This window comes from Dromaius novaehollandiae, chromosome Z (assembly GCF_036370855.1).
Source record: "Dromaius novaehollandiae isolate bDroNov1 chromosome Z, bDroNov1.hap1, whole genome shotgun sequence".
NCBI classification, from domain to species: Eukaryota; Metazoa; Chordata; class Aves; order Casuariiformes; family Dromaiidae; genus Dromaius; species Dromaius novaehollandiae.
In genome coordinates this window covers 19,940,439-19,954,604 of record NC_088132.1, presented here as the reverse complement: position 1 = coordinate 19,954,604, position 14,166 = coordinate 19,940,439, and the positions used below count along the sequence as shown (strand labels likewise).

Below are 14,166 nucleotides of genomic sequence, written 5' to 3'. Positions count from 1 at the left end.
AAAGAGATGTGCCCTTCAGGCAGCTGCGTTTGAATGTACAGCTGAAGTGTCCAGATGCAAGAGTGGGTTCTCAGTGGTGAATCACAGTTCAGAGAGACACCTAAAAGCAGTGGTGAGATCAAAACCGTGTTCTGTGAGCAAAGTGGAATTTCAAAGACGTCGTTCTCCTCAGCGTCCCTTGTAGCTCCCTGCCTGGCACGCTGGCTGTTTTGAAACGCATCTCCAGTCAGCCAGCTTAGATGTCTGACTTGCATTTTGGATTCTGCTTCTGAATCAAGGTGGCTAACTTTTAAGAGCTTTGCTGATCAATGGCACAACAGCTTTGTCCCATTTTAGATTTGACCTTATTTTTTCAGAAACATACCTTCAAAGAGAATGCTGGAGTATAAAGGCTAAGTCAAAAGTCTTTGGCTGACAATAAATTACTAAATTTTACCAGATTTTACAGGAATATGAATGAATAATGCTTAGAGGTGAGCCCTGAAGAATTAATGAAATTCTATTAAAATCAACACAGAATTAGCATTTCAGGAGGTGATTTATTGGTACCTAGGTGTGGTGAGGGAAAAGTTGAAGCCTGAAGTAAATATATCAAGACAGCTGACAGTTTATGCTCTTTCTTTTAAAGCAGATGGATGACCACCATTTATAAAATACAGCAAAATAAACAGTTTCAGTCAGATGCAAAAAAGTGCCATCTCTTCAAACAATGGACTGGCTTGGTGTTGGTATGCCATCATAATCATCTGAATAGTGTTGATATTGGTCAGTGAGAAGAGGCTGATGCAGCTCATCTTTATTTTTCTTGACACGTACAATACATGCAGCAGCAGCAAAAATTATTGTAACAAGAATCAGTGCGGTCACTATTGCAATAGTTATAATCTCTGTGACACGGAGAGCCCGACCTATGGGAGAGAAAACATGAGGAAAACTTATTAAAAGTAAGCATCAAGTCTACAGTGAAACAGTGGAGGGACAAATCAAAGCTCAATATCTGTCATTATTCAGTGAGTCACAAAGTAGAGCTAGCTGAAATTTTTGGTTGAAAATATTTGTTCCAAAATAGGAGAAGATTTCGGTCTCTGTTACAGTGTAGAAATGTTCCCAGACTTTTCTTATGCTATCTGGTTTGTGAGGGATTTGCATTCTTTTTAATGACTTAATTGAGAAATATGATACAGGAATAAGGATCTGGTGCAAAGTTTAGATCCAAATGAGAACTTCTCCAAAATTTGAAGTGCGTATTGGGAACTTCATGGAGGAACAGAACAAATCTGTACTAAATCCCAAATACAAGTGGTTTGGAAAGCCAACCACGAAAAGAGAAAAAAAGACCATAACAAAGGTATCAAATTTTGTTAGTGTAATTTGAACTAACTTTGCTAGGTGAAATATAAACCTAAAGGGAGAAAAGCATGATGAGAAAACAAGAAATATCTAGTTTGACAGTTTACCTGGCCACTTGACTTCATAGCTGTATCCCAGGTTTTCTGGTGCAGTAACAAACATTTCATTATTGGTAACTGGAGGCCAAAAAGGCACCATATTATACTGCCGGTTATGTCCGATAGGGGCATTCTCCAGTGGGTATGTTGAGATATCTAAATTAGAAAGTCAAATCACACCTCTGTAAATAAATAAAGTCTAAAAAAGTGCAAATGATTTTGATTTCTTTTCCAACAGTGCATCAGGGTTTTGAGTACCTCCATTTTTATGTTTCTAACCTACTCAGAAAGGATCTTTCAAAAATCCTTCAAAGAGAAGCATTGGTTCCCCAATGTGGAAAAATCCAGAATGGAGGGCTCAGCAATTTCTGAGTTAGACTCACTAATAATACCTCTTTTTTTTTTTTTTTTTGAAAAAAAGACAAGTACATTTTTAAAATTTTTGGCCTGTGTGGGACTTTTTTTGTGTAGAAAAGGAAAAATACATATATGGAGAACTCTGTAAACTTTTTTGCAACCATCTCACTTTGTTCATTTACAGCAGTGATGAAGACTTTTCTCATGCTGTTTGGGAGGGCAGCTGATATAAACTCCAGTGGAAACTTTTTGCAATTTTTTGGTGAATCAGAAGAAAGTCAGCTGAAGCCAAAAAAAAAAAAAAAATCCATTTTGGTAAGATGACGCAAAAGCTTGTGACAGATCGCGTAAATACCACAGGAGGATACAATTCCTTCTCTGATGGTTTGTGTGGGAAAGTCCATGCTGCAGGTTGTGGAAACTATGCAAAGAAGTTGTTGTGCAAAAACAACTGCTATCTGTAGGAGGAGGAGGGGTGGACTGGATTGTCCTAAGAGGAACACAATCTCTGCTTTGTGTAGACCAGTTCAAAGACTTCCCTCCCCATGCCATTTTCCCTCCATCCCCTCTTTCCTTCCTTCTTTCCTTCCTCCTTTCTTTTCAAGGTCAAACAGACAAGGACAGAAACAGAGACTTTCCTTTGAATGGGGTTGGAAATGGAGAATGGCAGTAGTAAAACACAAAGGTGGTCAGAATGAGTCTCAAGGATGTGCATTTAATCTCATTAGACAGGAAAAAACAGATATTTAGTCCACAGTGACTGAATGACCATGAAGTATTTGGAGCTCCCATGGTTACTCAGTGTGTGCCCTACACAAGACAATGGATTTGAAGATCTTGTTTACTTTAATTATACCTGGCATGCCCAGCTGAGTCCCTTCACAGACAGCTACTTGGAAATCGATGTCGGTTTATGTGGGGTGAGGAAGGGACGTTGCTTGTTATTACTCAGTCTTTAGTAACTTTACTAACTTGTAAAATTCTGGTCTTCCCTCCTAACCTTAGGGGCATCTTGCTGTCCCACAAGAAGTAGCTGAGTTCTTGTGGTGGCAGACACCAAGAGTTGCCCATTCCTTCTCTGTCCATGAGCACATCTTACCAGTAGCGTGCCTTCTCAGCCACTCGTCAAAAAGAGCATCTGTAAATGTGTGCAGGAGGACAAAAATGGGATCATTTGGTGATAAGTGAGTTTGTCCTCCTGTCCCATTCAGAAACAGATGAGCCAAGTTGTGAAGACTGCGAACTGCTGGGTCATACTTCCCTGAAGGATCACTGTACCCTGTATATGCAAACAAAGAGGAACACAGAAAATCACAGCAAAGATTTTATTTAGAAACTGCAATCCCAGCTGGAGACTTTGTTCCCTGAAAATCTGTCATGTTGTTCTGTTGCCTTGCTTAACATAATTGAGTAGCTAATTCTCTGCCTACTGGCATTTGAGAGATGTGGCTGCTATTTCCCTAGCACGCATAATTTTCAGATTAAAAAAGCTTTTACAGAAGAATGCTAAGAATGCGAAGTGCAAGGCTGCTGGGATCTAACACAATGCTGGCCAAAATATACCGCCTTATAACATGAAAGTGAAGGTATATATTTAGGATATATATCTGAGCATAACTGAAATAGCTGCCTGCATTTTCTAACTGCTGGCATAAATTTGAAGATGTTGCCATCTATCCTTATGGGCCAGCTGTTATGTTTCCACACATCTTCTCCATTTTTACTGCCAACACACTTCAGAAAGCTTTATATGCCCTGCTTTTTCATTGCACATTACCTCCATGACTCTGCTAGTATCCACCAGCTAGAAATCCTGATGTCAGGAATTCATGATCTGAAGCATAATGAAAAGTTCTCCTATTTTCAAGACCTGACCAAACTTTTCAGAAAGGGGTTCCACGCACTAAGGTGGCTAAAGCTAAAGGTAAACCTATGATGCCTACATATCAATAGCCTGTTTGTCAAAGGTGCTAAGCATTCAAAATTTTCATATATATTTAGAGGTTGGTCCAGATTCTTGATTTTGTTCTCTGAGAGAGAGAAAATGGAGCAGATCTTCCCCAGTTGTATGACTTATGCTGCTTCAGAAGGGCCAGTGGATCTACAGGAGGTCTGATGGGGATCTGAACTGTCATTTGGTAATCTTTTCTTATGGGTCCTAGTCTTGCCTGGAAATAAGCCTGAAGTATTTAAATGCAGAAACAGTCAGCAGGATACTGGCTGAGCACTGTGGATCCAATCTTCAGGTTGATCTCTGTATTTGGAAATGCATGTTCGGATGCCAATGACCAAAAATTTCATTTTAAATGTATAAAGCTTAGAGAGGAGGAATAGAGTTATATGGTCCAATAGAGAAGAACCGACGTGCTTAGTGGTAAATATTGTACACAGAGCTCAACTACTGCTTCAACACAATTTCAATGAGCGCTGCCTATGTTTACTTTTTCCTTTTTTTTTTTTTGCTTTCTTTTGTTTGCTTTAATCCAGATACCAGATTAAATGCAATGAACACTTGTTTACCTGGCTTAAGAATGGTAACACATCTGCATCATTCCGCAGGAAAGGGCTGTTAGTTTTCAGCAATAGCACCCTATTACTGTATTCAGGACCTGATCTTAGCTGCACCAAGTTTCTACTTAGCATGCCAATGACAGAATTTTGAGACCTTTATGCATTTTAAAAACAGACATAAGCTATATATGGTAATTCACACAAATTAGGAAAGTTTATTTCCACTTAATACTAAGCTAACAAGAACAATGCATTCTTAATGTCCAATAGATTGTCTCCAGGTTCATACTTCCCAATAGAAAATAGGCTAGCCTGCTCCCTTGACTTAATTGGAGTTGTATCCAGGTACTTTTGTTTGCCATGCCTACCTTCTACTGTGTTACGGAAACTGTCTGTTGAATTGGAATAGAAAGGAGGAGTGTCAAATATACCAACTTCCAAACACAGAGCAACATCTTCGGGCTCTGGGAGACGCTGTACCATAGGCCGGGCAACATTTCCAGCAGGATTTCTTCTGATGGGACCACCCTCAGTGCCTGGGGGTAGAGAGAAGAGAGAAAACAATGGTGATGCAAAATAATAGGCCACAGAAGGTATCCTTCTAATGATTTAATGATGAAGAAGACTCCCTCACAGATGACACTTAAACTGAAAGAATGGGTCAGATGCTTGTGTCAGGGAAAGAATCTGAATCTTGGTGGTGTCTTGTGTGCTGGATCCACTGAAGCAATGATTTAAAAAAAATGTAGATGCTTCTCACTGAGACTTGAGATTCTGTTTCATGTAAGTGCTCTGGGAAATCTTGTTGTAGTCCTTCAGTGTGACTGTTTGATGAGACCTAGGACAAAAATTTTGGTGTAGCTCAGGAAAGGAATATAGGAATATAGTTGATTATGTAGGCAACTAACTCAATATGGTGCTTTTTCCCCTGTCTCCATGGAGATGCTGAATTGAAGGTTGACAGTGATGAATATATGAGAGTCTTCTTGGGAATTTTAGTTCTTATAGCTGAGGTACCTTTGCTAGGACTCAGTTCTCTTCATATTCAAAACCTGCTCCTCATAGTTAACACAGCTGTTGTTATAACCTCTCCCTTTTGGAGCAGATATTGCGAAGATCATAGATGGAGTAGTTGAAAGAAAACTTAAACTTCAGTTAAGAACTGACATTACCAGATTTAAATGTTTATGGCACAAGAGACGTATTGATACTGCATAAGAAGGAAAGTCAAAGTGTTTAACTCTTCCTCTGCCACAAGCCCCTGATCAGATATTTGACTGCATGGTGCCTCAGTCCTGTCTCAGAAGACTGATGTATGAAATTTGGGTCAGAAATATTCAAAAAATACTTTAAGACTTTTTGGCTTGAACCATTGCATTCTAATGTACTATACTTATGCATTATTAGAAAAATTTTCTTCTTAAATATTTTCAAGCAGTCATACTTACTGTTACAGATGGTTCCCAATGTATCATAGTCTTCTATGTTTTCACACAGCACTCGCCACTGAGAGAAGATGGAGTTCTGACTGATAAGAGAGACGTCAAAATTGCTTCTAGCTCCCATCAAGTCATCTGAGCAGATATCACAGGTATTTTGCCCCGTTGCAAAGTTCCAGTAGGGCAGCCCAAAAGTGGGGTCCTGCAGCATATTCTGAACCACATAAACATGGTGTTAGTATAGGTCTTACCCAAACAAGTTTAATATTTACTGCTGAAGTCATTTTCAAAAACAGTTAAATATATCTTATTAAGAGTCATACAGAGTCCTGCTTCCCAGAGGGGTTTAAATCTATGGAAAATATATGGAATCCATGAAAAAACTTTCTGTAGTTGTTCATTTTGATGTCTTTGACCATTCAACAGAACTGAGTCAGACTGTTGAAGTGAGCCATGGACTCCCCTCATTAAGAAGACAGTATGTCTTCCATGAAGCCGTGTCATGATTAGTAAGAAATATCACTTAATACTGATACCCACTTTTTCCATTTTTTTTCTGTTGCCTGTCAACATCAGCAGCATTTGTAGCACACAGAATAATTAAGTAAGCCAGTTGCTGAATGACTGAACAGATGGGATGATAAAGAAAAAGAAAACTGGCCCTTCAAATTGTCATTATTGGTTGTAACTGAACAGTTCTGGAGTATCCTCTGATTTCCAATATTTATAAACCAGAATTTGCTGACCAACCAAATTAGCTTAACTAATGATCTAGTTTACTAACATAAATGGGAATATTTATTTAACTACAAATAGCTAGAACTCCTCAGGGCTTCCACATAAACAAATGTTACTGATGTCCATGGAAATTTTGGTTTTGAAGGGAATTTGCCCTTCCTGAGACTGATTTAGTGTCATTGAAGGTAGTGGAAATACTTCAAGTGATTTCAAGGAATATTAATTGCGATCTTCCAAACATTCTCTGCTTTAAGAATGACAGTCGTTAAAGTAATCTATTCTTTTTATGAATAGATCCACGTAAGAAAAGGGGGCTGGAGGGGAAGAACTGCTGGTTTATAGAAAAAAAAGATCACAAATCACTCATTTTTCTGATCAGTTACACAAATTATACAAACAAAATGTGATTCTGAATCCACAAACCACATCTGTATTAGTTTTCTTCAGAATCTGTGCTGCTTTGATTGGTCTAACTTAGACAAGGGTCAGGGCCTCAATATTAAAAATAACACTAGCAATAGTTTGTATTGGTCCGATTAAATGATTTCTATGAAAATGTCTAGAATTTGTACCAAGCTTTAAAGTGGACCTTCAAGAAACCGTAGATAAACTTTATATTTTCAATTACTCTGATTAAAATGTTATTTTTATCATCTCCAAATTTATGACTAAGACTTAAACCCACTCTATAAAGTTTATTATAGCTAATGAGATACTGAAATTGAATAAGAATTATTTCAACATGTAGAAAGAGCTGAAGTATTTTTTCTCTAATGAAATATGGGGACAAAAGGTATTTTAATTGTACAAAGTGCAACATGGACACATGACTCAATGTTAATGCAAGCTTTACCTGCATGTCTCTTTCCAGCTGCAACAGATGATACCTATGCCAAGTGACGAAAGCTGGTCCCTCATGGGAGAAATCAACTCCTCCAAAACTCTGCTGCCCCGTACCAAGGAAAGTCTTCCTCACGGAATAATAATGGGACCACACAAAGTAGTTATAAATGGAGACATTCTCAAACTGTGGTGTGTTGCCATCTGGTCCAAATATTTCCTCACGTCTCCTCGTGGCAATAACAATGTCAGGGTGGATTGTCACCTTGGCTTGGTGTAAGGCATTCACAAAACGCCTCCTTTCTTCTGTGCTCAGGTCCAAAAGATTTCTCCTGACTGTGAGGATACAGGAGAAGTTAACAAAGTAGTAGGTGCTGCAGTCTGGTCTAGTAAGACCAGCCTGGTTATTCCTGTTAATTCCGAATGAGTCTCTTTTTGTTCAGGCATATCTCCATTTTTTGGGGGGAGAATTCACAGAGTACTAAGTATGAATAGAAAATGTCATTTATTATCAGAAAGGCTGGGTGGGGTGAAAAGAAAAACCAACATCTTCAGTGCTTTTAATGCTCAATATTGTTACAGATTATCCTTCTTTCCTTTCAGAGAAATAACAAAAAAGGACAGTACTTTGTCACAGAAATCTTGCAGAAGTCTGTGCAGGATACTTAATGTTTCTTGTGGTAACACTTTAAGAAGAAAAGAATACAATATTTCAATCTATATTTAATAACAAGCTCTATCTCTTGACAGTTTAGTGAAGATATTTTCTAAAATACACTGCTAGTACTTGAATCTTTGTACGGAAATGGTGAACTCACCAGTGAATTGTGAATTTCATGCTGTACAACATCTCTCCTGAAAGTCATTACCTGCTATTATTAACAGTAGTCACGTCTTACTCCTTTTTAGCAGTAAAGCACAAAAGAGCTTTAAAATATCATTATCCACAACTTACAGATGGAGAAAGTGATAAGCAAGGAAGGAAACTGACTTGCTGAAATACTAGTATATCTGGAAGAAGAACAGAGTCCCTGGTACCTCAGTCTCAGTCCAATACTCTGTCACCTGGACTGAGAAGATTTCAAGCTGAGTTTAGGCTAAACCATAGATAAAAGCCCTCATAGCTATTCTTCAATGTGCAGTCATTTTCATTACCCAAAATACTGTCAAAACCATAATATCCCAAATGACTGATGGATGCTCTTGGTATGACAAGCAACAGGTCTCTAGCACGAATTAGCAAGAAGAATAAAAACAAATTATATTTCACTATATAAAACAAAGTTGATAGAGTGGATGATATTTAGGCTTCACTGAAGTTTACAGAAATACTTCCCCAAAGCCTGAGTTTCACCCAGGAGTTCTGTATCTTGATTTGCATGATTTTCTATTGTTGCAGGACTTAACTGATATGCCAGCTGTGGTCACTGTGCATTCGTTGTTATTGTTGTTGTTTTAAGTTGTGCACTGAAAATAGCCATCTGACTTTGACTTGCATAGACATCTTAAACTTTTCATTTTTCAAAATATTTGTTCAAGAACAAGAACAACAAAACCTGAACTATTATTCAAGTTAGGTATTAATTTAAAAGGGTTGAAGACACACCAAACTACATTTTTCAGCTATATTATTTGTATATGCCAGTAGTAATCCAATAATTATTTCTAAGGTCTAAGCAACTGGGGCCAGCTTTATGGATGGGTGGTGGAGGTGAGCTGCTTATGGAAATATAAGGCAAAATAAGAAGCTGATTTCCCATATTTAAACTTATGTTGTCATGCATGATGAATCTAATTTCCTTAGCATTTTACTGAGTAGTTAGGAATTTAATAAGTGAGAACAGTAAAAAGCACTCCTGTGTGCCCCAGGAAATTGGCTAAAGCTGCTTTTTGCCTACCCTCAGATTTACTTTACTAAACTTGTGTGTGTTCAAATTTCTGTCTTAGTCATTTTTTAGAGTTCTCAACTTTGTTAATGAGAATAGGCCAGATCAGCAGAGGGTGAAACCTGACATAGCTGATCCAGTTCATGAGCAATACTTGCTGCTTTCTAGTCTGCTTCTGAGAACTCAAAGGATGAATAAAGTGCCAAGGTCTTTCCCCACACCCTAGATGTAAAGTTGTTGAATTGTTAAGCCTTACTTTGCTAACCCCTGCTGGAACATGTACTTAGCATTACTCGTCCAGTGAAAATAATGACAGTGCTAATTTTTGTTTCTGCAAGAGGCGCTGCGTGTTCATACTAGATACTTGTTGTTTCTCATGCCAGAAGATTCCGTCATTCATTTAGGGGACTATGGATTTTACAGGCTTTCAATAACACGTTTAAACTTTCCGTAGTAAACAATGAAATCTTAGTCATTCAAATGACTTTGGCTTAAGAAAAAGGATGTATTCTCAAGCCTGTTTGTCTTTTTCATTTTATTGACAATATTCAGTATTTTTCCTGGTCCTGCAGATACTTCATGACCATTTCAAATATTTCTAGATATTTGTATACTCATGTTCTGGATTAAAGTGAAACTGAAGAGCTCTCAGACAGGCCCAGGGATCCCTGTACTGATCATCTGTATAGCTCATGAGTTAAGACTTCTGAAGGCATTGATAACAGCTAGGCAAGTAAAAATGTACAAGACCAGGTGCATAGGCTGGAAATATATTAAGGGATTTTGAATCAAAAGAACTGCTCTCATGCTTGAAGTATTTGTAAGCTGTGCTATTTATCATGGTATCTAGGTATACATTCTCACATATACTCACAAGCACGCATTTATGTCTGTATAAGTCATTTTACTCATAAATAATTCCAAAGAACATAGATTTTTAAACTTGCACATGTTTGTTCTTCAGTGGACTTGGTCCCAAACCTGCACTGACTACAGGCTCTTCTCCTCCCTTTTATTTGGTGGTGAATGTAGGTGGTTGTTACGCAAGCTAAACAGCTCAACTAATAACCTTAATAACCCCGATTGCAACGTATGTTTCCCCTGCCTCCAAAACATAAGGGACATTTTATCTTTCAAAGAAAACAAACATTCTAACTGTACTTACAACCAAACACTGCCAAGAGTCAATTTTCCTGTCATATTTCCAATGTTCTCACCTATATTGGTTGGTTGGCTGCAGGTAGGTCCACTCCACCCGGGGCGACACGAGCCGCAGTTGTAGCCGGAGAAGTTACCGCTGCACTGGCAGGTCTGGTTGAAGAAGCTCAGGGGCCACTGCTCACGGTCGTCCCGCCCGTCGTGTATGTACTGGGGGCCGTGGGGCCGCGAGTCAGCCGTCACCGGCACGCACCGGCCTCGCCCTGTGGACACGCCACACCGGTCCGTGCCCGGCCCGAACACCGGGAAATAGTCTGGGCAGCACACGCCACTCCTGAGGGCCTCGACCGTGGCGCACTGGCGGGGGAACTGGGCTCCCGCGGGGCTCAGCAACGGCGGCACGAGGAGGAGCAGCAGCATGGGCGACTCCATAGTCACCGCTCCTGGGAGTCGGGGCCGTCAGAGAGCCAAGGGTCAGCGCACCACGTCTCCCGCCTCGGGACAGGCAGCGGCTCTGGCTAGCCTTAGGGAAAGAGAGAGAGGGAGAGGAATAACAGCAAGTGATACAAACCGCCACACCACCCCTTCCATCCCGCTTGTCTTCTTTCATGATCTAACTAGAAAAGTGAACAACTCTGATGACAGACTCCCATGTTTGCCCCTTCTCTCGTCAGGGTAGTAACCACCTGCAGCTGTACCTATTGACCTCTAAGTACTTCCCAGATGTTCATTCCCATCCTACCACTGCCAGGCAGGTTTGCTTCACTATCACAAGACAGCAAAACCTGTCGAAGGCACCAGTATTGCAACCTAAGTTACTCTTCAGTTCATGCCTTTCTTTTCTGCATTTATCTACCATGTCTTGTTCTGTACTTAGCATTTCCCCGCCCCGTGTCTCCTTACTGTTCTTAATGCTGGCTCCACTGAAAAGTTAAACTACAAATCCTCATGAACTACACCTCTTCCCTGTTTCTGGTACCTCAGCTCTGCTAAGATCCCGTTCTATCTCTGCATGTTCTGCAGCTCTGCCCACCCCCAAATAAGCAGTGCTAATTTCTTTTCTGTTTCAGTCTGCTAACTAATCCTCGTTCTACCAACACAGTACGTCTTGGCCTCACCCTCCGTCTCCTACTAATCCCCTTTCTACTTCAGTGCATTTCCCTGGACTTTAAGTACTCCAACAGCACATGATTTCTTTCATGCTTATCTCCTTGTGATTTTACAAGTTTTAGCAAAGGTCAGAGACAAGTACTTGAATTCAAAACAGAACAACTGTGAAGGGTTTTTTTAATTATTTGAAAAGAAAGGTTCATTTGAGAGCAGACAAAGAACACTGGGGAAGTTCACATTTAACAGACTTTTTTAGTACTTTAAATGGTATTCCCAAGAGCAGGCCAAATTAAGAAACAAAGGCACGTTATTCAGAAAGTGAAACGCTCTAATCTTAAACTTACATCTTTCTGCTTTACTATCTGTTTTGATAAACAAATAAAAGACAACAATCATATTGGATTGTCCTAAAGTGCTAGATTCTGACCCAGTGCTGTGAAGCATAATAAAAGGAAAAAAACAGAAAAAAAAAGTCTCCGAGTTGAACGAAATGCTTCTGTATTCTTTCCAGGAACCAGTACCACTGAGTAAAACTGACCTTATTCAAGCACTTATTCTCCTTCAGATTTTTGTCAGCAGGAGTGGCTTTCAGAAAGAAGATGATGTTTTGCCAAGAAAGTCTGAAACATCTTAACTGGCACCAAGACAACACATCAACACAATTTCTGGGAAATTTTGCACGTGTGTCAGTTGGGACACATGAAACAAAAATTTGCCATTATCACATCAGAAAGTAAACCAGAGCTATTAAAGAATCTCTTGAGATTTCATCTGAAACCAGCTCCCACTTCAAAGAACTGTACAGGTTTGAACTATGAATATTCAGCACAGCACAGCAAAATCATAATAAGCTTAGAGGGGATAAATCCTGCTCCTTAGACAAGGCACCAGTTTAAAAATAAAAAAAAAGGAAATAGAAATATTGCTTGGGATTGCCTGGCACCAGAAAACTTCATCTCATAATGGCATATGTAATGTCAGCCTTCTGTAAAACCTTCTCCATTGCCAGCACCTGAGGATTTTGTTCAGCGGTCTCCTAGAGCCGTGTAGCTGAACATTATTTCCACTCTGTGCCCCAAGTTGTTCCCTTGGGGATCCTGCTAGAAATCTTGTTGCACAGTTTGGGGGTATGTGATCCCTTTTATAGTCTTTCTTCTGATACTCCTACCCTTCGTGCCTCCTGCTACCCTACTGTGCTGGAAAGGATTTGACTTCAGAGATTATCCGACTGTGATGCATTTGTGTTTCACTGGCTGTGTTTAGTAAGAGCTTGTCTGCATAAACAAGGTTATAAGGAAAAAGTCAGCATATGATTCTCTAGCTCATTAATTTCCTGTGCAGACTAAAAGCTCTACGAAGACAGTTAGTTAACGTGCTAGACGTCCACAACTAGTCTGTATGATTTTCCTCACATAGACATTTCTTCTTGATGGTGCTAATAATAAGCAGGCCTCTATGCAGCCACATGAACCTACTGGAGAACGTTATGAAAATGTAGGTAGTTCTGTTTGTGTTTTAGTGGTGATGAAACCTGATGAGCCAATCTCATCTGTCCTACCTCGTTCTATTAACTATGCAGTCTGACGATAGCTCTCTAGGAGCTACCTTAAGCCATTTACTAAGTGCCCAAGTGTTACAAATTCTTTTAACTATGATGCTCTCTGACAGCTACCATATTCCCCAATTTTAAGACACATGGAGCCCTAGCAAAATTAGATTTTTGGAAGCCTAAGTTGCACAGGAAGTTTTTCGTGTCGTCGTTGTTATTTGTGCATCACCTCTGCTGTGATGATGCTTTCAAGGACACCCCAGCTATAAATGCTTATGAAAGCTGAATACTGGAGTGGTCAAGTGGATGAATTTAGCAATGAATGAAATGGCAATTTGGAAGCATGAGCATCTGAAACGCAAGTACAACTGTGCTTGTCAACACAGACCTGAAATTCTGAGAGTCTGGAAACCAATGGCCACATCTTCAGCTTTGTTTAAGTGATCCATGATTTGCATCACCTATGGATCTAAGTTAGCTCTTTGAGATCTTAGCTTCTTTTTTTGTTGTTGGCTTTTGCTGGTTGTTGTTTTCATTTTTTTCCTTATAAATATCCTCATTTGTCAATATTTTCACAAAATAAGCCAGTTTACACAGGCAGCTTTGAATTATTTCGGATTTCATTTAGTTTTCTTAATCCTTCCTAGTAGAAGCAAATCATGCTGCTTTTGTTAAAAATGAACTAAGTGTCACTTATGTGAAAAGTGAGGACACTGGAAATGAGTTAGAACCAACTTTCTGCTTCCTGTAACTAAACACCTCCCTCAGAACACAAATGTCTAGGAAAACTGAGTCCGTGTATGAATCCAGTTGTTGCATGTGATCTTTCTTTGTAAAAAACGATTTATCAGAACACATTCAATCCTGAACTATGTCGGAATCTAAAAGTGAAAAAATCTTTTTCCTGAATGAAACTGTACACATGACGTAATAAAATTAAAGTATTGTCAGTTTTAATTTATTAGATTCTAAAAATACTAAAAAAGAGTATGAAAAGCCATTGTCTTTTTTCATTTGCATTGGGAAAAATTACAGATAGCTGATATCTGACACAGATAGCTGGATATAAAATTGTCATTTCTTTTCTCTGAACGTAATATATAGTTTCAGTGTTTAATAAAGAGATTGGC

At 39.2% G+C, this 14,166-nt stretch overlaps 1 protein-coding gene across 1 annotated transcript; it reads right to left on the bottom strand.

Annotated features, from left to right (window-relative positions):
- Positions 1 to 519: 519 nt before the first annotated feature.
- TYRP1 (tyrosinase related protein 1) lies at positions 520 to 11,375 on the bottom strand. Its single transcript, XM_026097760.2, has 8 exons — positions 11,357 to 11,375; positions 10,437 to 10,900; positions 7,347 to 7,669; positions 5,765 to 5,969; positions 4,685 to 4,852; positions 2,905 to 3,084; positions 1,458 to 1,604; positions 520 to 908 (listed from the first exon to the last, which is right to left on the bottom strand). Exons 2-8 carry the CDS (start codon positions 10,807 to 10,809, stop codon positions 703 to 705), a joined length of 1,602 nt encoding a protein of 533 aa, XP_025953545.2. The 5' UTR covers positions 10,810 to 10,900; positions 11,357 to 11,375; the 3' UTR covers positions 520 to 702.
- Positions 11,376 to 14,166: the final 2,791 nt, after the last annotated feature.

What these genes read in the sequence shown, in the direction of transcription:
- TYRP1 (XM_026097760.2), bottom strand. Translation starts at nt 10,809, where the DNA reads ATGGAGTCGCCCATGCTGCTGCTCCTCCTCGTGCCGCCGTTGCTGAGC. An exon ending in CAGCCAACCAACCAATATAG is followed by an intron (nt 7,670 to 10,436) that starts GTGAGAACATTG and finishes GTATCCTCACAG; the next exon opens with TCAGGAGAAATCTTTTGGAC. An exon ending in AGCTGGAAAGAGACATGCAG is followed by an intron (nt 5,970 to 7,346) that starts GTAAAGCTTGCA and finishes TATGTGGTTCAG; the next exon opens with AATATGCTGCAGGACCCCAC.